General features: G+C 43.8%; 1 protein-coding gene across 1 annotated transcript; it reads left to right on the top strand.

The window, feature by feature from the left end:
- The first annotated feature begins 1,227 nt into the window (after positions 1-1,227).
- On the top strand, positions 1,228-19,282 carry SF3A3 (splicing factor 3a subunit 3). The gene is made up of 17 exons (XM_080655036.1): positions 1,228-1,420; positions 1,688-1,735; positions 3,007-3,059; positions 3,165-3,270; positions 5,249-5,321; positions 5,692-5,783; positions 6,900-6,982; positions 7,573-7,711; positions 8,496-8,564; positions 9,471-9,538; positions 9,703-9,810; positions 10,804-10,873; positions 12,724-12,888; positions 12,981-13,091; positions 14,516-14,606; positions 17,219-17,274; positions 18,963-19,282. The coding sequence occupies exons 1-17, from the start codon at positions 1,325-1,327 to the stop codon at positions 19,038-19,040; spliced, it is 1,506 nt and encodes a 501-aa protein (XP_080511162.1). The 5' UTR covers positions 1,228-1,324; the 3' UTR covers positions 19,041-19,282.
- The last annotated feature ends 1,587 nt before the right edge of the window (positions 19,283-20,869 follow it).

The following is a 20,869-nucleotide window of genomic DNA, read 5'->3' as shown; positions in this document are numbered from 1 at the left end:
AATATATATATATATTTTTTTATTGAGTTCAGAGAAGAAGGGAGAGGGATAGAAACATCAATGAGGAGAGAGAATCATTGATCAGCTGCCTCCTGCACGCCCCACAATGGGGATCGAGCCTGCAACTGGGGCACATGCCCTGACTGGGAATCCAACCGAGACTTCCTGGTTCATAGGTCCATGTTCAACCACTGAGCCACGCTAGCGGACTGGACTTAAACTCTTTACTAAAAATGTTATATGCAGTGCAGCCAGCATGGCTCAGTGGTTGAGCATCGACCTATGAACCAGGAGGTTGCGGTTCAATTCAGTTCGATTCCGATCCCCAGTGTGGGGCGTGCAGGAGGCAGCCAATCAATGATTCTCTCTCCTCATTGATGTTTCTGTTTCTCTCTCCCTCTCCCTTCCTCTCTGAAATCAATAAAAACATTTTTAAAATGTTATATGCCATCCTGGCCAGCATTGCTCAGTGGTTAGAACATTGGCCTGTGCACCAGAGGGTCAGATTGAGTCCCAGTCAAGGGGTCAAGGGTACGTACCTGGGTTGCAGGTCCCATGAGTGGGAGGCAACCAATCCATTGTCTCTGTAACATCAATGTTTCTTTCTCTCTTTCTCCCTTCCCTCATCCTCCCTGCCCTCCCCCGCCCCCGGCTCCCCTCCACTTTCTCTAGAATCAATGAAAAAATATTCTCACTCCTTGAATGAGGACAAAGACAAAGAGGTTATATGCCTGTGTCATGACTATTCACCATGACCTACCCAGTTAGGAATTCATGATCAGATCACTCTGTGAGGTTACATTTGGTCACTGGACTTGTCGGTTTTATTATAGGATCCTCTTTTCGTTCACAAAAGAAACAACATAAAAACACTATCATCCCCATTTTACTGACAAGGACACTGAGGTCGAGAAGAGGAAATGTTGGCAAAAGTCACAATGAGAGCTAAGGACTTAAGTTCCAGTCTTCCGACTCCCATCGATGCTCCCCGGCTACTCCTCAGTCCACACGGAGTCCGCCCCTTGCCCGCCTGGCCGGCCTTGGGAAAGCGCCCGAAACCTCAGGTTCCTGGATTTCTGTAGGCCCCCTAGAGGCACCTGCAAACCATCGCCATCCTCCACCACACCCCCCGCCAGCAGGGGGCACTGCTGCCATCTCGGTCTCCTTGTGGTGTTCACTTTCCCTCCAGTCCCCGAGGCACTTCCGGCACCGCGGAACTTTGGTGCAGCGGGACGCGCAGCGTGGGGACGCAGGCGCGCCAGGCGGCAGCAGTTGTTTCCGGCCCTGTCGGTGGTCTGAATTGAGTTGCGGCGGCGGAGAAAGAATGGAGACAATTTTAGAGCAGCAGCGGCGCTATCATGAGGAGAAGGAACGGCTCATGGACGTCATGGCCAAAGAGATGCTCACTAAGAAGTCCACAGTGAGTGGGTCTGGGCAGGGACTCCCTCTGCGGCTGGGCCCATCCTCGGGGTACCCTCTGAGAGCTTACCGTGACCCTCAGACTCGCCCCGCTCCCCGCCTCCTCGGGCGCTCCCTCTCCGAGGTCCCGCCTCGCTAACTTCATCCCAGGGCCCAGCTCCCCAGAGGCTGCTGGTTTAGCAGCTAAGACCTAAGCGGGTAAGCTCCGCCCTGGGGCGGCCTTTCCAACTCCAGAACTCCGACTAACGGCGCCTGTGTCTTTCTTCAGCTCCGGGACCAGATCAATTCTGACCACCGCACACGGGCCATGCAAGATGTAAGTGTCCCGCTGTCCGCTTCTGTTTGGGTTTGAATGAGCTGGGAAAGGGAGAGGAGGCGGGGTGCGCGGTCTCTTGAGCCCTGGCCAAAGATAACCAGGTTGGCCAGTCGCGGGTTTTCTGCCTGGAGATGTCCACGCGGCTACTAGGCTTGCGGGTGCTGAACTGCCCTCCCTGACTTCTCTGAATGGGGAACTCATTCATTCTTCATTACTCGGAAAGACACCCCTTCTTACAGCCTTCTATATCCCATGGATGTGCAAGGAATAGTTCTGAGTAGTCGATTACTCAGGCACAGAAGGTACTCTCTCTTATCTCGGAAAGAGAACGCACCACTTTGAAGTATTTTTGCTACATTGCCTGCATTTGCCTAGAAATAGTTCAATTTATTACTTTTAGAAAACTAAGCAAAATGTTGATTCTCATTAAAGCTGAGTGATAGGTAAATGGAGGTTTATTATACGGTGCTCTCTTGCATATGTTTGAAATCTGTTCAGAAAGGAATAAAAGACCTAATCAGAGTTTCTGAATTTTTAGGAGGTAATTCATGTTACCAATCTCTAGTTCCTTACCTCTAGTCCCATATCTAAATTCCCAAATCCAAAATACTCTGAAAACGTTTTTTGTTTGTTTAGGTAAATATTTGGTGGCAAAACCTGACATGAACTTTATCCCACGTAGTAAATATGGTCTTTTTTTTTTTTTTTTGGCCTTTATCCCATGTAGTAAATAATGCATAAGTTTTACTGCAGAACTATTAATATTTGTTCCAGATTCCACCAGGGATATTACATAATATATGGTAACTTTCTGAACCTAAAAATTCCAAATTCTGAAACAGATTTGGTTCCAAAAGTTTTAGAGAAGGGTCTATGTACCTGTTCCATCCTAAGTTTGAATCTAAAGGAAGCTGTGTGATGTTTTAGCCTGTGTACTCCTTAGTCAAGCTTTTTAAAGAAGTGAAAATCATCTTGGATCACCCTTTTGTCTTTGAGGGTCTTGGGTGGGAACTGCAGTTTAGCATGTGGCTCTCTGTTATGACACTCTTAGGGAAAGTTAAGAATCAGTTGCATGTAAATATAGGAACTCTGCTACCCCTTAAATTAACCTGCTTTTAAAACTAACCAGGAATCAGTGCCAGAAAGCACAGGCACTCGTAATACCATATCTCAAGGTTTCCCTGGACTTTGACTAGAGAGCCCTTCTTGGTTGCTTAGCTCTGTAGTTACACAGAGTGCTTCATTCTGATGGGTTTGTGTTTATCTTTCAGAGGTATATGGAAGTCAGTGGGAACCTGAGGGATTTGTATGACGATAAGGATGGGTAAGTGACAGTCATAGCCAGTCCAGGAGTTAGTGCTCCATAGGAGCCATGGTTAAAGGACTGACTTTATGCTATACGTTCTCTGGATTTTTTCTGAAATTGCAGGTTACGAAAGGAGGAGCTTAATGCCATTTCAGGACCCAATGAATTTGCTGAATTCTATAATAGACTCAAGCAAATAAAAGAATTCCACCGGAAGCACCCAAATGAGGTATGACCTTTAAAAGTATTTTCTCCAAACCTGCCTAAGAGCCTACTATAGAAAAGTTGTAAGGAAAATGGAGATGTGCCACTTAGATGTTCCTTAAAAAGAACTTGCTGTTTAGCTGCAGGAAGTGTAGAGTACATCCTACAGATCCAGTTCTTTTAGGATCCACCTCAGCTTTAAGCCAAATCCATTCTGTTCTTGTGTAGTCTCCAGCCAGTGACTAAACACAGTGGGGGTAATACAGCCTGGCTTTCTGCCCCGAGTTCCCCATTGGGCTGCTGAAGATTTCATCCTAACTGTATCATGGTCTAGGCTTTCCCTGCCCAGTCCTCCTCTTCCCATTTTTATCTTTTATGGGTATTACTCCCTCCCCCCCCCCCCAATAAATTGCTTGTGCTCTAACTGTCTTGAAATCTGCTACCTAGGATCCAATTAATGCTAAGAGGCTGGATGAAGGTACTCTTACACACCTACGTATGTCTCCCCACCTCCCTTAGAGGGTAGAGTATAAAGTCTTGCTTACCAAAGGAGAAGGCATGAGTACCATTCTGGTGTGTCAACCATATTCCAGCCCTGATAGAAAGGCGATGAATAAATGGTTATGTAAATTATTGGAAAGATGCTCAAGATATACTAAGTAGGAAAAAATAAGTTTATGTGAAAAATAAAATAACCTTACACTAGCTAGTCTGTGCTTGTACAAACACAGGGTGGGCCAAAAGTAGTACTTCATATGGAAAATAATACAATAATTAATAAGTAATCATGTGCTCACAACTATAAACCTACTTTTGTCCCACCTTGTGTATTTAATACCAAGCAGTGGTTTCCAAATTTTTCTGCATGTTTGAATCACCTGGGGATAAATAAAGTACCACTACCTCCCGGCCGGCGTGGCTCAATGGTTGAGCCATAGATTCTATTCTCAGGGCATATGCCGGGTTGTGGGCTCGATCCCCAGTGTGGGGTGTGCAGGAGGCAGCCCATCAATGATTCTATTCTCTCTCGTCATTGATATTTCTATCTCTTTCTCCCTCTCTCTTCCTCTCTGAAATCATTAAAAATATATTTTTTCAAAAGTACTGATTCCTGCATACAGGTATCAGTACTTTCTCATTTAATTGATTTCAATGCATCTTTGAAACCAATTTTAACACTCCTTTAGATGATTCTAATGTGCAGCAAAGCTTGGAATGGCTGGCATTAAAACTGGTCTGTTAACAGCAGCTACTTCTTTGTAGAATTATTAAAGGGGGACTTTGATTTTTCATTTTGCGTTTTTGTATTGTTTGAGTTTTTGTGAGCACGTGTTACTTTAGCAATATTTAGTCAAACAATACAAAAAAGGCCGAAACCGGTTTGGCTCAGTGGATAGAGCATCGGCCTGCGGACTGAAGGGTCCCAGGTTCGATTCTGGTCAAGGGCATGTACCTTGGTTGCGGGCACATCCCCAGTGGGAGGTGTGCAGGAGGCAGCTGATCGATGTTTCTAGCTCTCTATCCCTCTCCTTTCCTCTCTGTAAAAAAATCAGCTGAAACCGGTTTGGCTCAGTGGATAGAGCATCGGCCTGCGGACTTAAGGGTCCCAGGTTCGATTCCGGTCAAGGGCATGTACCTTGGTTGCGGGCACATCCCCAGTGGGAGGTGTGCAGGAGGCAGCTGATCGATGTTTCTCTCTCATTGATGTTTCTAGCTTTCTATCCCTCTCCCTTCCTCTCTGTAAAATATCAATAAAAAAAAATATATTAAAAAACAAAACAAAAAAAACAAAACAAAAAAATCAATAAAATATATTTTAAAAAAAATACAAAAAAGGAAAAGAAAATGGTAAATGGAAAATAGCAGTAGGCTCTTAAAGGAAAATCAAGACCAAATAAAGTGTCAGAAGTCCCACATTCTATACAGCCCATTTTTGTGATATTGCAACTTTTATGTTGAAAAACCCACCTGAGCATTTCTCTTTTTTTTTTTTTTTTCATCAGATCTGCGTGCCAATGTCAGTGGAATTTGAGGAGCTCCTGAAGGCTAGAGAGAATCCAAGTGAAGAAGCACAAAGTAAGCAGGATTTAGTTTTCTGTCCAGCACTAAGAGAAGTACAAGTTCCTGACAGAGCTCAGTTTGCCCTCAGAGCCCTAGAAAACAGGGCCCCGGAGAAATTTTACTGGCTTTCTCTCTGCTGGTTTCTCTGAGCTAGCTTGACCTACTAAATTGGCCTTGGACACAACATCCAATCTTGTGCTAGCCTAGCTCTAATTCACTGGAAGTAGACCTGGAAAGCTGAGGCCTGTGTACTTTGTGAGCCTGGGGAGGACATTTGGGTGAAGGGCTGCTTCATGGAACAAGGAACTAGCAGTCCATTTGAAAAGCCAAGTCCAAGAAAATGGTCCTTTAGTATTTGAATCATTGGTATCTCTGATTCCTTCAGATTTGGTGGAGTTCACAGATGAAGAGGGATACGGTCGTTATCTGGATCTCCATGACTGTTACCTCAAATACATTAATTTGAAGGCCTCTGAGGTAAGACCCAGGAGAGGAGAAAGTGGTTCTGATTCTCAGGGGGAGTCAGGACGCTGGGCTGGGCTCCTAGACATACAGCAGTTGGTGTCTTCCTTGTGTTTTGTAACTGTTAGAGAAATATTAAAGAAGTAATGTGGGGTTTTTTTCTTAGACAAACAGTATTCAAAGCCCTAGCCCTTTTAGCTCAGTGGTTAAAGCGTTGGTCCACAGACCAAAGGGTCTCGAGTTCAATTTCTGGTCTAGGGCATGTACCTCCATTGCAGGTTGGATCCCTGGCCCCGGTTGGGGCAAGTGGGAAGCAACCAATCGATGTGTCTCTCTCACATTGATGTTTCTCTCTTTCTCTCACTCCCTTTCACTCTCTCTAAAAATCAATGGAAAAAAATATCCTCCGGTAATGATAAATTAAAAAGAAAGAAACAGTATGCAAAATGTCAGGTTTCTACAGTGAATACAATAAGCATAGTATTTTATTAATACAGGCATATTTTGCTTTTGTAAAAATAAAAATTTTTAGAAATCTCACGTTATTGTATTAGGCACATATAGTACATGGAGCATGGAAGATACAAAACAGTCTCACCAGCAAAGGGCTACAAAAATAACTTACCACAAGAGATGCGATTTAAGGTGATAATCTCAGACAGGCCTCAAGGAAGTGTGTAAGTCCCTCTTGGAGTTGTGAGGAAATGTCCCAAAAGTTCAGTGACTAAACTTTAAGCTCCATAAGGACAGGTTCCATGTCTGTCTTGTTCTCATACTAGTATGTATCCATCAACTTGGTCCAAAGTTGCTCAATAAGTGATTGAATGAGTGAATAAATGCACCTTCCAGGACCTTATTTTAGGATATAGTGGGTATTAGTATTTAACCAAGTGCCTGGCATGAACGTGTTCAACAAGTATTTCTTTTAGTTTGCTGTTAATTAACTTGATCTTTAATTTGCAGCATTAATTGTGTCTGCTGTTTTCCCCAGTTAGTGTAGGAATTCAATGATAGAACAGAAAAAGACTAAAATGAGCCAGGCCTTGTTATTTTAATTTAATTTATTGGAGGTTATACTTTAACTTGGTGGAAAAAACTAACTGAAGCTCTCGTCACCTCTCTCCTTTCCAGAAGCTGGATTATATCACGTACCTGTCTATCTTTGACCAGTTATTTGACATTCCTAAAGAAAGGAAGAATGCAGAGTACAAGAGGTAAGCATTACTAGCTTCTAGGCCTCTAGTGGATTTGATTAGATTATTTGATGTGAAGAATTGTTGCCTGAAAGGCCTTCATGAATGACTCAGGTTTATTAAAGGACAGGGATTTTGAAGGATGTGGTTTTTAAACCTTTATAATATTCTGGTTCTGGAAGAATGTGTGTCTATGAGCATATCTGCAGTCTTATACCCACACTGTTCTTAATTTTGCCTCTGTCTTTGGAGTTTACTGGGAAAAATTAAACTTTCTCAGATTGTGACTAAAGTGAAGTGCTTGGGTCTGATGTATAGATGTTAACTTTTGTTTGTGTTAGACCTCTGGTTAGTGATAAGGTTTTATTTTTACCTGAAGTAAATTAAATTTAAAAAATATTTTTACCTGAAATCTTTTATGTGAGTTTAGACTTTAGTGTTTAGAATTAAGTTATAAGAATACAAAATGACATGATAGGAAAAAAGTCGATTGTAAGCTCATTTTAAAACGTAGGAGTATTTTTAAAAAATTTAAGTATATTTCATAGGACATAACAATATATTAAAAATAGAAATCCTCTTTGCTTTTCTGTATTGCTGTTCGTCTGTAGATACTTGGAGATGCTGCTTGAGTACCTTCAGGATTACACAGATAGAGTGAAGCCCCTCCAAGATCAGAATGAACTTTTTGGGAAGATTCAAAATGAGTTTGAGAAGAAGTGGGAGAATGGTACCTTTCCGGGATGGCCGGTGAGCTTCAGAGGGGGTGTGGGTGGAAGACATGCCAGAGAATTAAAGTAACTATTTAATCTTGAGCCTCTGCTTTAGGGCATTGGATGCTGATCCCTCAGGGTCAGTGGTGACCGTGAGGAGTTCTCTGCTCAGTGTGATAGGTTTTCTCTGTGTACTTTGGAATGAGATTGCTCCGGGTCCACTTGCCATTGGCTAGGCTCAGGATTTGCATCAACCATGTCATTACTGCTGTATTTATCCATTCTTACTGACCAAGAACAGATAAATTATGTGCTAGAAATCTCTACTATGTATTTTCACAAATCTGGGGATAAACTTGAGTTTTCCTGAACTCTCGGGAAGAGAATGTGCCGTCAGTTGTTTTTTTGTTTTTGCTCTGTTCTTGTAGGAATTTGATTCTTACTCATACACTAGAGGCCCGATGCACAAAATTTGTGCAAGAGTAGGCCTTCCTTCCCGAGGCTGCCGGCACCGGCTTCCCTCCGGCCGCCGGCACCCAGGACTCGCGGTTGGTGGCCTGGGCCTCCCTCTGCGGGGCGATCATGGGGCGATGGCCGGGCCCCCAATCAATCACATCACACCTGCCTTGGCTGGCCTGGCACCAGTGGGTGTCATAGCGTGGTCCCGGATGGTCATTCCGCTGTTCAGCTGTTCAGTCAATTTGCATATTATGCTTTTAGGATATATATAAGAACAGGCCCAACTGGCACCTGGTAATTTAGGTGCTCCCTTGCCTTCATTCTAAACCTCGATCTTAACATTGTGTTGTTGTTCTTGCCAGAAAGAGACAAGCAGTGCCCTGACACATGCTGGAGCCCATCTTGACCTCTCTGCTTTCTCCTCCTGGGAGGTATGTTTTCCTTAGCCAATGTACTGGTCTTACCTGTTCCCTTTTCCAAGGGACCAATTTCCTGTTTTTAATGCCATGGACTTACTATGGTAAGACACCAGTTACACTAGCCAATGCTCAATGGTTAGAGCGTAGACATGAGACTGAAGGGTCTCTGGTTCAATTCTGGTCAAGGGCACATACCTCAGTTGCAGGCTCGATTCCTGGCCCCGGTTGGGGCACATGCAGGAGGCAACCAATTGTTATGTGTCTCTCACATCGATATTTCTCCCTCTGTGTGTATCTCCTTCTCCCTTCTACTCTCTCTAAAAAAAATTAATGGCAAAATATATCCTTAGGTGAGGATTAATAACAACAAAAAAAAAGACCAGTTCCTGGGACCAGGCATCTAAAAGAATATGGAAAAAGGGAAAGGGAAACAAAAACCTTAAAACTAAGTATTTTGAAAACTGTGAAATAATAATTCAGGCTCTATTCAGCTGTAGTGGAGGTAATGGAACACTGCCAGTATGGTTATTTGTGAACTTGAACAGAGTCCATCCTTTGGAGAGGGTGAGCTTACTGCTAGGACAGTGGTTGGCAAACTGCGGCTCGCGAGCCACATGTGGCTCTTCCACAAAATACCACGGCCTGGGCGAGTCTATTTTGAAGAAGTGCCGTTAGAAGAAGTTTAAGTTTAAAAAATTTGGCTCTCAAAAGAAATTTCAATCGTTGTACTGTTGATATTTGGCTCTGTTGACTAATGAGTTTGCCGACCACTGTGCTAGGAGATTGGCTGAGGAAAGTATGGTGTTGCCACAGCTTCAGGAATAGCCATACCACCAGCCTCCTAAGACCTAAGTTTGAGCGTTTGTTGTTTATCGAAATCTATTTAAATAAAGTTGTAACTTGTCTCTTTTTATGTAGGAGTTGGCCTCCCTGGGTCTGGACAGATTGAAATCTGCGCTCTTAGCTTTAGGCCTGAAGTGTGGCGGGTAAGAGACTGGTTTTTCCTTCATAACTGTCCCATTTACTGTTTTTGCACGATCTTCTGCGTGGCTCTGATACCATTCTTTCTCTCACCCCTCCCTCCCTACTGCAGAAATAAGCAGGTCTGTATGACAAAGTAATCCTGAAATCCTTCCCCCTGTCTCCTTAGGACCCTAGAGGAGCGAGCCCAGAGGCTATTCAGCACCAAAGGAAAGTCCCTGGAGGCGCTGGACACCTCCCTGTTCGCCAAAAACCCCAAGTCAAAGGGCACCAAGCGGTGAGTGGCGGGGGTAGCACCGCTGCTTACAGTTTTAAGATGTAATTTCCGTGAAGCCTGCTTTATCACCATTACTGATCCATAGTGGTCCATTCTGCTCCTTTTCTCTGCTGACAGCAGAAAGTGCTGTCATTGTTATAAACCGGCAGTTTGTACTCAGGTGGTTAAGTGGTAAAGTCTCTGATGTTGAAATTGCTCTAGGTACCTTTTTTTTACATTAATAGCTTATGGATAGGTTCAAAAAATATTTTTCTAAGTATATTTCCTTTTTTTTTTTTTTTTAAGATACGTTTTTATTGACTTGAGAGAGAGGAAGGAAGAGGAAGAGAGAGATAGAAACATCAGTGATGAGAGAGAATCATTGATCAACTGCTTTCTGCATGCCCCCTACTGGGGATCAAGCCTGAAACCCAGGCATGTGCCCTGACTGGGAATCAAACCATGGCCTCTTGGTTCATAGGTCGATACTCAGCCAGTGAGCTCCAACCAGGCCTAAATCTATTTTTCTTAATGACAGTTGAATCTGTTCTTGAGCCACATGCTTATACAGGCTATTTTTTATTTTATATTATTTTATTTTCTAATTCACACAACAATGCTGAAAAGTACTTGCCATCCTAATTATTTTTACAATTTGGTAACTCAGAAAAAGTTACTAAGTAGCAGCATCAGGATTTGCGCCCAAATCTGCCTGTTCTGGAGCTTGCTTTCTCTACCACATTTTCTTTGTAGATTATAATGATGGAAATCTAAATATCTAGGTATGTCCTCCACTTTCTGAATGAGGTCAAAGGAAGCTTCCATGCATTCCCATAAATAACCTCAGTACTTCTGTCAGTGCGTCCTGAGCTGAATAGAGCATTTGCTTTCATAGCATATTTCTTGTGTGTTTATGATTTTTAATGCACCTGTCAAATACATGTTCTCAGGTACAGAGAACAAGGCGTTGGTTAAAAGAACCCTTGAGTGATACCGCTTGTTCTTTGTTGTTAGAGACACTGAGAGGAACAAAGACATTGCTTTCCTCGAAGCCCAGATCTACGAATATGTGGAGATTCTTGGGGTGAGTAACTGACTCTGGCGAGGGCTATAAATGCTACAAGGTATGGGAGTAGGAGAAATATGAACTCTTAGGATTTTTTTCTAGGCTTGAAGGAGGAGGAGTAGCTGTTAAACTAGTTCAGCAGAAAATGGAGTTCTCTCAGGGGACTTGGCCCTTTGGTGAGGTCCTGCTCTGTTCTTAGGTGTCTGTTGTTAGGTGATATTCCCAAGCCTGCCCAATTCCCATGAGGCTGGGCAGAGAGAATAGACTCCCCTCTCAGTATAGTGTTCAGAGTGGTGTGGATTCTTCGCCTGAGCTCCCGAATATACCCAGAGGGTAACCCAAGAAGCAGACACTCAAAAGGCAAGTAAGAGAAAGGCTAATCCCAGCAGCTTTTCAGGTATAACTGACTATGAAGAGGCATTACATGTTTACACGATTGTGAGAAACTCATTGGAGCTGGTACAAAGCTGTAAGCTGTTCCTTGAATATTCTTTTAAGGAGCTGGAGGTTGGTTGGGGTGGGAAAAGGCCTAACCTGACCAGGATGCTTATCTCAGAAAGAAGAGGGAGGAGCCAGAGGAAAACTGTTCTCTTTCAGGGATAGAAGGTGAAGGAAGGGCAGCACTCATCCAGAGAAGATGCCAGTGTCCCTGCAGTAGCCCAGCCTGTCTGGCAGTGTCTGCTTTCTGCTCTCAGAGCCTTTCCCTTTACAATGCTCATGTGGTGTATTGAGTGGATGGCTCTGGCTCAGATGGCTTGTTTATGTGTCTGTCAGTTGCCATGGGTGTTTTCATTCTGCTCTGTTTGAGGACCACACATAATAGCTTCAAATCTAGAGTCACCTGTTGGTCCCCTCTATTACAGCTGCTTTCACTAAAAGGAGGCTAGCCAGACATTGGACACTGGGGACAGTTGTGTTTTCCACAGTGAACTTGGGCGTTGCTATGTTGGCAGCCATTCAAGTTGCCAGTCCTCTGAGGATGACTGGGAGGCTAATTTGTGTCCTTGACATAAGGTGTATCCACTACATTCTCCCTCCTTTGAGAGCATTTTGTTCTCCCTGTCAGAAGGTGGCGCCATTCTCTTTGGAATTCCAGAGAAACTCGTTTCCAGTAGTTGCTCTCTTTAAGTCCTGATATGATTTCTATCAGTATCACCATTTATTCACATCTGTTGGTTTTCAGACATTATGTTGAATCTTTGGGTGCAGTAGTGAATATGACACAGCCTTCTGCCCTTGTTGAAATACCCACTTTGTGAGAGACAGATAAATGAGATATGCTGTAATACATTGAGGTTGAATTTTCTAAGTAGAAGGAGGAAAAATATTTCAGGTAGAGGAAATGGTAAGCATGAAAAATTTGGTGAGTTATTTTAGAAATTTGGACTTTGTCCTTTAAACATGGAAATCCAGTAAAAGTTCTTTGTGCTGAGTGTACCATTAGGTTGGTTATTTTAAGCAGATAAATCTGGGAACAGAATGGAAGCTGGACTGGAATGAGGAGAGACTCAGGGCAAGTTAGAAGCTTCTCATCTTAGTGAGGGCATTACCAGAAGGAAGGAGGAGAAAGGACTGGCTCAGGAAAGAGTTTAGAGACTTTGTCTTCTGTTGTTCTGTGGTAGTCTGTGGCCTCAGGTGAGTAATTCAGGCAAGTGGCATAAAACCTTTGACCTTTTCCTTTGGGATCAGGGAAGGCCTGCTGATAGGAGCTGTGACACAAAGGCAGAGTTTCCCTTTATTCTACGAGAAAGAAAACCTTGTCCTTGGGAGCGAGGGGTCAGCAAGGGTTTCGAGAAAAGAGGAAATTTGCCTTCTTGTTTTTCACTACTCTTTTCTGACTTCCCTTTTCATTTATGGACCTGACTTAGGAACAGCGACATCTCACTCATGAAAATGTCCAACGCAAGCAGGCAAGGACAGGAGAAGAGCGAGAAGAAGAGGAGGAAGAGCAGATCAGTGAGAGTGAAAGTGAAGATGAAGAGAACGAAATCATTTACAACCCCAAAAACCTGCCCCTGGGCTGGGATGGCAAAGTAAGTCCCAGCATGACCGTCTTTCTCCCCATTTCCCATTTTGGAAGCAGACGCAGACACTCCTGAGACTGTTCTTTTCTCATTTCTTGCAGCCCATTCCCTACTGGTTGTATAAACTCCACGGCCTAAACATCAACTACAACTGTGAGATTTGTGGGAACTACACCTACCGAGGACCCAAGGCCTTCCAGCGGCACTTTGCTGTAAGGAGTAGAGCCATTTCTCCTGGAAACAGAAGCACAAAACCTGAGTCTTAGCGAAGAGGACAGGAGCAGCCTGAGAGGGTCACAGCTTAAGAGAATCACGGAGGATTGGGTCCAAAGTCTGGCATGCGGCATTGAGCCTTTGGTGCCAGGGCACCCGAGACAATTTGTGGAGGAATTCTGTATTAGATCAATCTCGACTCCTTAGTCATTTCTCTACCCCATTACTAATAGAACCAAGGAAGGGGCTGACTGCCTCCTCCTTCGAGTCTTTTTTTTTTTTTTTTTTTTTTTTAATCCTCACCCTAGGATATGTTTTGGTATTTTGTTTTGTTTTTATTGATTTTAGAGAGAGAAGAAGGGAGAGAAATGTTGATGTGAGAAACACCCGTCAGGGCTCCTTCTTTGAGTCTTAAATGGGCCTTTGCCTTTTGAGAAAAAACAAAAACTAAAGGATGATATTTATCAAGCTATTTTTTTTTAAATATATATATTTTATTGATTTTTTACAGAGAGGAAGGGATAGGGATAGAGAGTTAGAAACATCGATGAGAGAGAAACATCGATCAGCTGCCTCCTGCACACCTCCCACTGGGGATGTGCCTGCAACCAAGGTAATGCCCTTGACCGGAATCGAACCTGCGACTCCTCAGTCCACAGGCCGACGCTCTATCCACTGAGCCAAACCAGTTAGGGCTTATCAAGCTATTCTTGAGACAAGGCATTATCTGGGTGGTACTCCAGTAAGTGGATTCACCCTTGTTTTGTTTCGGTCTTCACATCTTAGTACTTGGAAGGAAATTTTACAGAATGGAAAAGACTTGCAAGACCAAGGATGGCAAATTTGTGTGAACTCCCTTCCCTCCTTCAGACGTACATATTGCTAATTGGTCCTGGGTCTTTTCTGCTGAGCCCCTGAGTAGTCTCTGAATCTTTCTCAACACCACTTCCAACGCATTGGAATTGGCATCCCTGAGCCAAAACTGTCATTGCGTCAGCATCTCTCCCTGCTCTCTTTCATATCCTTGCTTATACCTGATAAACAGTCTTCTCCTTTACTTATAAAGGTGGCACTGACCGGCTACCAGTAACCCTTAATCATACTGATGGTGGGGATTGCATGTGAAGTGACTAGAGTTGTGATGTTTTTCTGTGGTCTTGACACAGGTTTTGTCTGAAAGACCTACGGGATCTGGGATATAGATTTCATAAACCAGCCCAGTGAGGTAAACAGTGCAATGCGCTTTGCCGTATCTGCCTCTTGTCAGTTGTAGCCAGCTGTTTACAAACATGAACCTAAAAAAATGCAGCCTTTAAGTGAAGTCTTTTGTAAGGGTCAGGTTAGGGCCTATGAGGTGAGTGGAATGAGTGCTCTGTGTTCAGCTGTTTCCACTTCACATTGTCCTTTTGTTTTCTCCTCCCAGGAATGGCGTCATGCTCATGGCATGAGGTGTCTGGGCATCCCAAACACTGCCCACTTTGCTAATGTGACACAGATTGAAGATGCTGTCTCTTGTAAGTCAACTTTATTCTTTCCTAAGCCAGACCCAGTGGCCACGCCTACAGCTCACCAGCCCACCCCCTCGTGTGTCCAGGCCGAAGGGCAGCTTGTGGATATGTAACAGCTACAACAGTCAAATGTTGTTGCATGTTTGAGGGTCAGCAGTACTGACTGTTTCTCTCTTGAGAAGAGTCCTATGCTGAGTATAAAACAGGGCTTTTAACCAAGGTCTCTGAATGCTATATGCAAGATTTTGAGTGAATGGACATATGTATATTTTCCTGAATTGATTTAAATATGTTAAGCACTGCTGATATGAAGAAATAAATAGTATTGGTTTCAAGAAACTTATTTCTGAGTGACAGATCAGAAACACAGCAGCAAAATACCTCTTGGAGAAAGAGCGAAGGGACGCACATCAGGGAATATGTTAAAGCACCCAGGGACCTACTCAGCTTTCTGTTTGTCTGGCAGTGGGAGCTTTAACTGCCACTGGCATCTTCCTTGCAGGCTGTTTTCTTTAAGTTTATCTCTCATCTGTCATGTTTCTCTTTCAGCTGGTTAGATCGAGAAGAAATGAATTTCATCACTCAGCTTTAGTAAATTTCAGGCACTCATTCTCAAGTGTACATGTCTCTCTACTCAGCTGCTTAGTCAGCTCACCTTTTCTGCCATCTCTGGGGCTGTTTAAATCCTCCATGCCCAGAGGTGATTCCATTCTTTTCTAATTGTTTTCAGATCCCTCTTAACTGGTTCGCAGTTTCCTACATCCATTTTTTTCTTTAAGATAATTATGGCAATATTTCCAATCTTTGGTATTTTAGTACCACTCTGGGTTGGATTCTTGAATGGCTTGAACAAAGACTGTGACAGGGCCCCGCATATTATCAGGGCCTGAAGACTTCAGCCAACTTAAAGCTATTATCTAGGAAGGAAAAGATGATTACTTGAGCATCTATATGCTAGGCCAGAGCTAAACACTTTCTCATGTATTGTCTCAGTTACTATATCTTTAACCCTTCTTGGCTTCAACTTTCTCTATGGGATATTTCTTCTAATCTTGTCAAGTTTAGAGATTGTCCTACTTGAGGGAAAATGTGGAAGCATATAGGAAGTTATTAGGGGTGCCTTCTCATCTTCATCTATTAATATTTTATCGTTTTCCCTCTCTGGCAGCAGACCTGTCCTATCTGTTCCACATAGTGCTTTGTCTTGAGAGTACACCTTCCTGACACCGTTCTTAGAGATTTAAGTCGTTCTTTCTCTGGTTTTGTATCTGTCCCGTTTGTGTACATGGTGATCACTCCCTCTGAAGCTGTGATGGCATCTGTAGATGTCTTCCCCCTTTTTTGTCTTCATTGGGATAATTTGTTATTGAACCGTCAGAATTCTTCTTTTAATGTCTCCAGTTTTGTTGAACCATCTTATCTGTCAGACTCTTTGGTCATGATATTTCACCTTTTATTTTCCCCTCTAAAGTCTTTGAAATATATTCACCAGACTTTAAGTAAACATATTCGATAATATCTGGTGTTCCCTTTTTATTCTATCACAGCAATTTTCAACCTTTTTTATCTTATGGCACACATAAACTAATTCTATGGCAAAACAAAAATTGATTATATTTTCTAGCTGATCTGACAAAATAAAAATAGGTATAATTTTGATTTCATTCACACCAGACAGCTATTGTTGTGTTGCTGTTGTCCTTTTTTTATTTTACAGTCTAAGGCAGTGGTCGGCAAACTGCAGCTCGCGAGCCACATGTGGCTCACGAGCCGCGGTTTGCCGCTCTGTTGATTAATGAGTTTGCCGACCACTGGGATAGGGGCTTAATCACAAGGAACAACAGCCTGTAATTATTGGAATCGAGAGTCTAGGCCAGTGGTCGGCAAATTCATTAGTCAACAGAGTAGCAAACCGTGGTTCGCAAGCCGCATGTGGCTCGCGAGCCGCAGTTTGCCGACCACTGGTCTAAGGTAGTGGTTGGCAAACTGCGGCTCGCGAGCCACATGCGGCTCTTTGGCCCCTTTAGTGTGGCTCTTCCACAAAATACCACGGCCTGGGCGAGTCTATTTTGAAGAAGTGGCGTTAGAAGAACTTCAAGTTTAAAAAATTTGGCTCTCAAAAGAAATTTCAATCGTTGTACAGTTGATATTTGGCTCTGTTGACTAATGAGTTTGCCGACCACTGGTCTAAGGGAAAAGAGGTTAGTGCCCCTAACTGAATAGTCAGGTGTTGCATATTTTAAACATTCTTGTGGCACACCAGATGAAAATCACTGTTCATCATGAACTTTAAGACAATAAGGTCACTTTCGCCAATAATTCCCATAGGTTGTACCACATTTACTTCTTTCTTGGAGAGTATCTGTTATTCTAAGAGGTCTTTGGTTTATTTCATTCAATGTTTCTTTTACAGGAAAGCAAAGATTATGGTAAATTTGCAATGGAGGTGTGTACAGGTGGTCCAGAACGAAAATTCTAGTTTGGGTCAAGCAAAAGCTTCAAGAGCAGAGTCATCCAGGGGAACCCTAATGTGGGGGAGAGGACTGGGGGAAGGTTGTAACACTATGTAGCCAATGAATACTCAGTCTGCCCTTTTCTCTCTCCCCCCACCCCCGCAGTGTGGGCAAAACTGAAACTGCAGAAGGCATCAGAACGATGGCAGCCTGACACTGAGGTGGGTGCTAATGTACCAACAGGAACAGCATTGAATGATAGAGCCCCCCATCACCATGTAGAGGGGAAAATGGTCCCCGGGCCCAGCTGGTGTGGTTCTGTGGTTGAGTGTCAACTCTTGCACCAAGAGGTGGCAGATTCGATTCCTGGTCAGGGCACATGCTCGGGTGGGGCTGTGCAGAAGGAGGCAGCCAATGAATGTTTCTCATCAATGTTTCTATTTTTCTCTCTCCTTCTCCCTTCCTCTCTCCTAAAATCAATTTAAAAAATACTTAAGCCCTAGCCAGTTTGGTTCAGTGGCTAGAGGGTCGGCCTGCGGACTGCAAGGTCCCAGGTTCAGTTTTGGTCAAGGGCACATGCCTGGGTTGCGGGCCGATCCCCATTGTGGGGCGTGCAAGAGGAGGCCAAGCAGTGATTCTCTCCCATCATTGATGTTTTCTATCCTTCCCTCTCTCTTCCTCTCTGAAATAAAAAAAAAAAAAAGAATTAAAGAAGGATGTGATGCCCTAACCCAGTGGTCGGCAAACTGCGGTTTGCCGCTCTGTTGACTAATGAGTTTACCGACCACTGCCCTAACCGGTTTGGCTCAGTGGATAGAGCATCAGCCTGTGGACTCAAGGGTCCCAGGTTCAATTCCAGTCAAGGGCATGTACCTTGGTTGCGGACACATCCCCAGTAGGGGGTGTGCAGGAGGCAGCTGATCGATGTTTCTCTCTCATCGATGTTTCTAACTCTCTCTCCCTCTCCCTTCCTCTCTGTAAAAAATCAATAAAATATATTTTTTTAAAAAAAGGATGTGACACATAGTATTAGAGTCTTTTTAACACCTCCCAGCACGAATGAAAAAGGCCTTATTCATACTTCTTAAAAAAAAAAAAATGGTCCCTGATTCACTGCAATGCAGAGTATAATATGACAATATCTATAAATTGGCTCTAGACATGTAAGCCTAATTTATTTGTGATATTAAGTACATGAGACTTTTTTTTTTTAATATGTCAGACTTCAAATCTGTGTTTTAAGATCAGTTATATTCTCCCACTGAAATTTTTTTTTTCACCACCAGCATCTCCTTCAATAACACATGAAAGATTGTATGACAGGGAAGTGGGGGATCTCCTGAAATTTTGAAGTGGCAAGCAGGAGTGCCCAGTGTATGTTCTGCCCTAGCTCAATGGTTTTCAATATTTGTTTTTTTAGTAACAAACGCTCTTTCCACAGTGTAACGTAGAATTTCTGTATATAAGATAGAAGAAAACAGAACTGCTCTGGAAGTGGGGAAGCTCGGCCTGCGTGGTCTCCCTTTCAGCCTTCCTGACTGCAGTGGCCTCTTGGGCAGAAACCTAGGGTTCTTGGGAACCGTTTGAACTGTTGTCTTAGGTCAGCCTTTCTCAACCAGGGTTCCTCATCTTACACACAGGAAGTGATTCGAATGAACGACTTTATCATATGTGCCAAGGATGGGTCACAAGAAGTACCATTCTAGATCCCCAGGAGAGAAGTTAGTTCATTACACAGAGTGGATGCCTTCAGGCAGTGGGGCTTAATTCTCTTCCCAAACCCCAGCTGAGAAGGGCTATCTTAGATGAATGCCATGGAACCCGGCCAGGGTGAGCTTGGGCAATCAGACATTGGTTCCAAACATTTCTCCCAGGAGGCGTAGCTAACAGTGTATCCCTTCTTTTTTAGGAAGAGTATGAAGACTCCAGTGGGAATGTTGTGAATAAGAAGACATATGAGGATCTGAAGAGACAAGGACTGCTCTAGTGTTCAGGAGTGTATTTCAGCTTTGGGCTTGCCCAGGCTTCCCTGAGATATGCTTTTTCTATTTCTCCCGACCAAATGCTCCTAAAGACTCTTTGCTACTTAGTCTTACGGTCTAGCATGCATCTTGTAGAGACAAGGCATGCGGCAGATTATAGGGTTGAGATGTGTTTTATCTTTGTTTTATATATAAAAAAAAAAAAAAACATTGTCAGAAAATAAAACCAGCCTTTGTTCTGAATGTGTATTGTTCTGAAGCCCTGGATTATGGACTAACTCATCCTTTAGCTCTGAACATATCCCTACCACTTTCTCATGCACTTCAGTAGCAACTAAGGTTTAATGGGCACCTGTTAGGTTACAAATGTTACACCAGCTATATCTGACTTAACCTCTTTCCCCACTTCCTCAAATGAGCATCACCCCAGGATAAGTGCTGCCTCTGTCAGCCATTCATGTACATGCTAGGGAAAGATGTGAGCCAGGGGTCTGCTAGGGACAAAGTTGTTGGCACTAAGGTTTTGTTTTTATTTGCCTAAAGGAGTTATGCTGTTTGGAATGGGCTATAGGCCCTGCCCCTTCCCCAAGCCTCAGCAGCCTAGCACATGATGGACAGAAGGCAGTGACTTTCCCGCTTTCTAGTTCACAAGGAGAGTCTTATCCTGTTTCTTCTGCAAGATCTCTCCTTGACTGAGGAGTGGCTAGTCCAGCCTTGGGCAAACTACGGCCCACGGGCCGGATCAGGCTGTTCTATCTGGTTCTCTTGCTCTCCCCTCCGCTCCTTTACTTTGAATTTATATTAGTTCACACAAACACTCCATCCATGCTTTTGTTCCGGCCCTCCGGTCCAGTTTAAGAACCCATTGTGGCCCTCGAGTCAAAAAGTTTGCCCACCCCTGGGCTAGTCTTTTGTTGCCCAAGCCCAGGTAGCCAATATTTGGGTGGAGTTGAACCCGGCCCAAGGAGCTGAATCTGGTATCCCAAGTGGAAAGAACTAGGAGAGCAGAGGGCACTGGTCTGCCCACTGGCACAGTTGTCTGAACAGGGGAACTGAGGGCACTCCAGAACAGGATTTCCCCGAGGCCCCCTCTGCCCCTCAGCACTTGGGTTTTCCCTTTGTTTGTAATGCATGTACTTGTAGCTGGCCCTCTCCCTCACACTTTCCTGTGCCCTAGTCATCTCCGTGGCAATAGGGCTCACCACCCCTGCCCCTACAGCACTTCACTCTCAGTTGGTATTTTCCTTCCTGGTTCAACCCATCCCTTGGGCAACTCCTCACATGCTCTGTGCTTTGGCTCCTCCAGGTGCTTAAAATCCCAGTAGGACAACCTCTTCAGGGGCTGAGCTTCTGAAGCAGAGTGAGTGGGTAATTAAACCTAATGAGCCAACTAGAACTGATTACCGAAAACTAGCCCGAAGTGCAAGGAGACATTGCCATTTGGGAAAAGAGTGAAACAAGCCTTAGAAGTGAGAAATGTGGGAAGGAAGCGTCCCTCCAGTCTGCCTGTTGGAGCAATAGCAGCATCGGGGCTCCCAAGGAACGCAGCTGTCATATTCCTCTAGGAGTGGGTGCCCAGGCCTCCAGGTTAGTTTAGTATCCCAAGAGCCTGTTTTTTACAGTGTGGAAGGGAGATGGGACCAGGTTCTGAGGAGTTCTTGCCCAGATAACAAACTATGCAGCTGAGCAGACTTGGAGGAAACCTGGGGCTTCCCTATCATAGCAAAGATTTCTTCATTTGTTACATTCACCCAAATATTCTTTTAGTGCCTTCCATGTGCTAGACACACCTAGGTTTGCAGATCTTGCGAATTAGGTGGAGGTGAGAAAGTGG

Source organism: Plecotus auritus, assembly GCF_963455305.1.
Source record: "Plecotus auritus genome assembly, chromosome: 2".
NCBI lineage: Eukaryota > Metazoa > Chordata > Mammalia > Chiroptera > Vespertilionidae > Plecotus > Plecotus auritus.
Note: the sequence above shows the minus strand (reverse complement) of the source record. Positions and strands in the feature narration are given on the sequence as shown.

Excerpts from the sequence above, each read along its gene's own strand:
- SF3A3 (XM_080655036.1), top strand. The coding sequence starts at position 1,325 with ATGGAGACAATTTTAGAGCAGCAGCGGCGCTATCATGAGGAGAAGGAA. Across the intron at positions 3,060-3,164 it reads TTGTATGACGATAAGGATGG|GTTACGAAAGGAGGAGCTTA; the intron begins GTAAGTGACAGT and ends CTGAAATTGCAG. Across the intron at positions 9,811-10,803 it reads AAGTCAAAGGGCACCAAGCG|AGACACTGAGAGGAACAAAG; the intron begins GTGAGTGGCGGG and ends CTTTGTTGTTAG.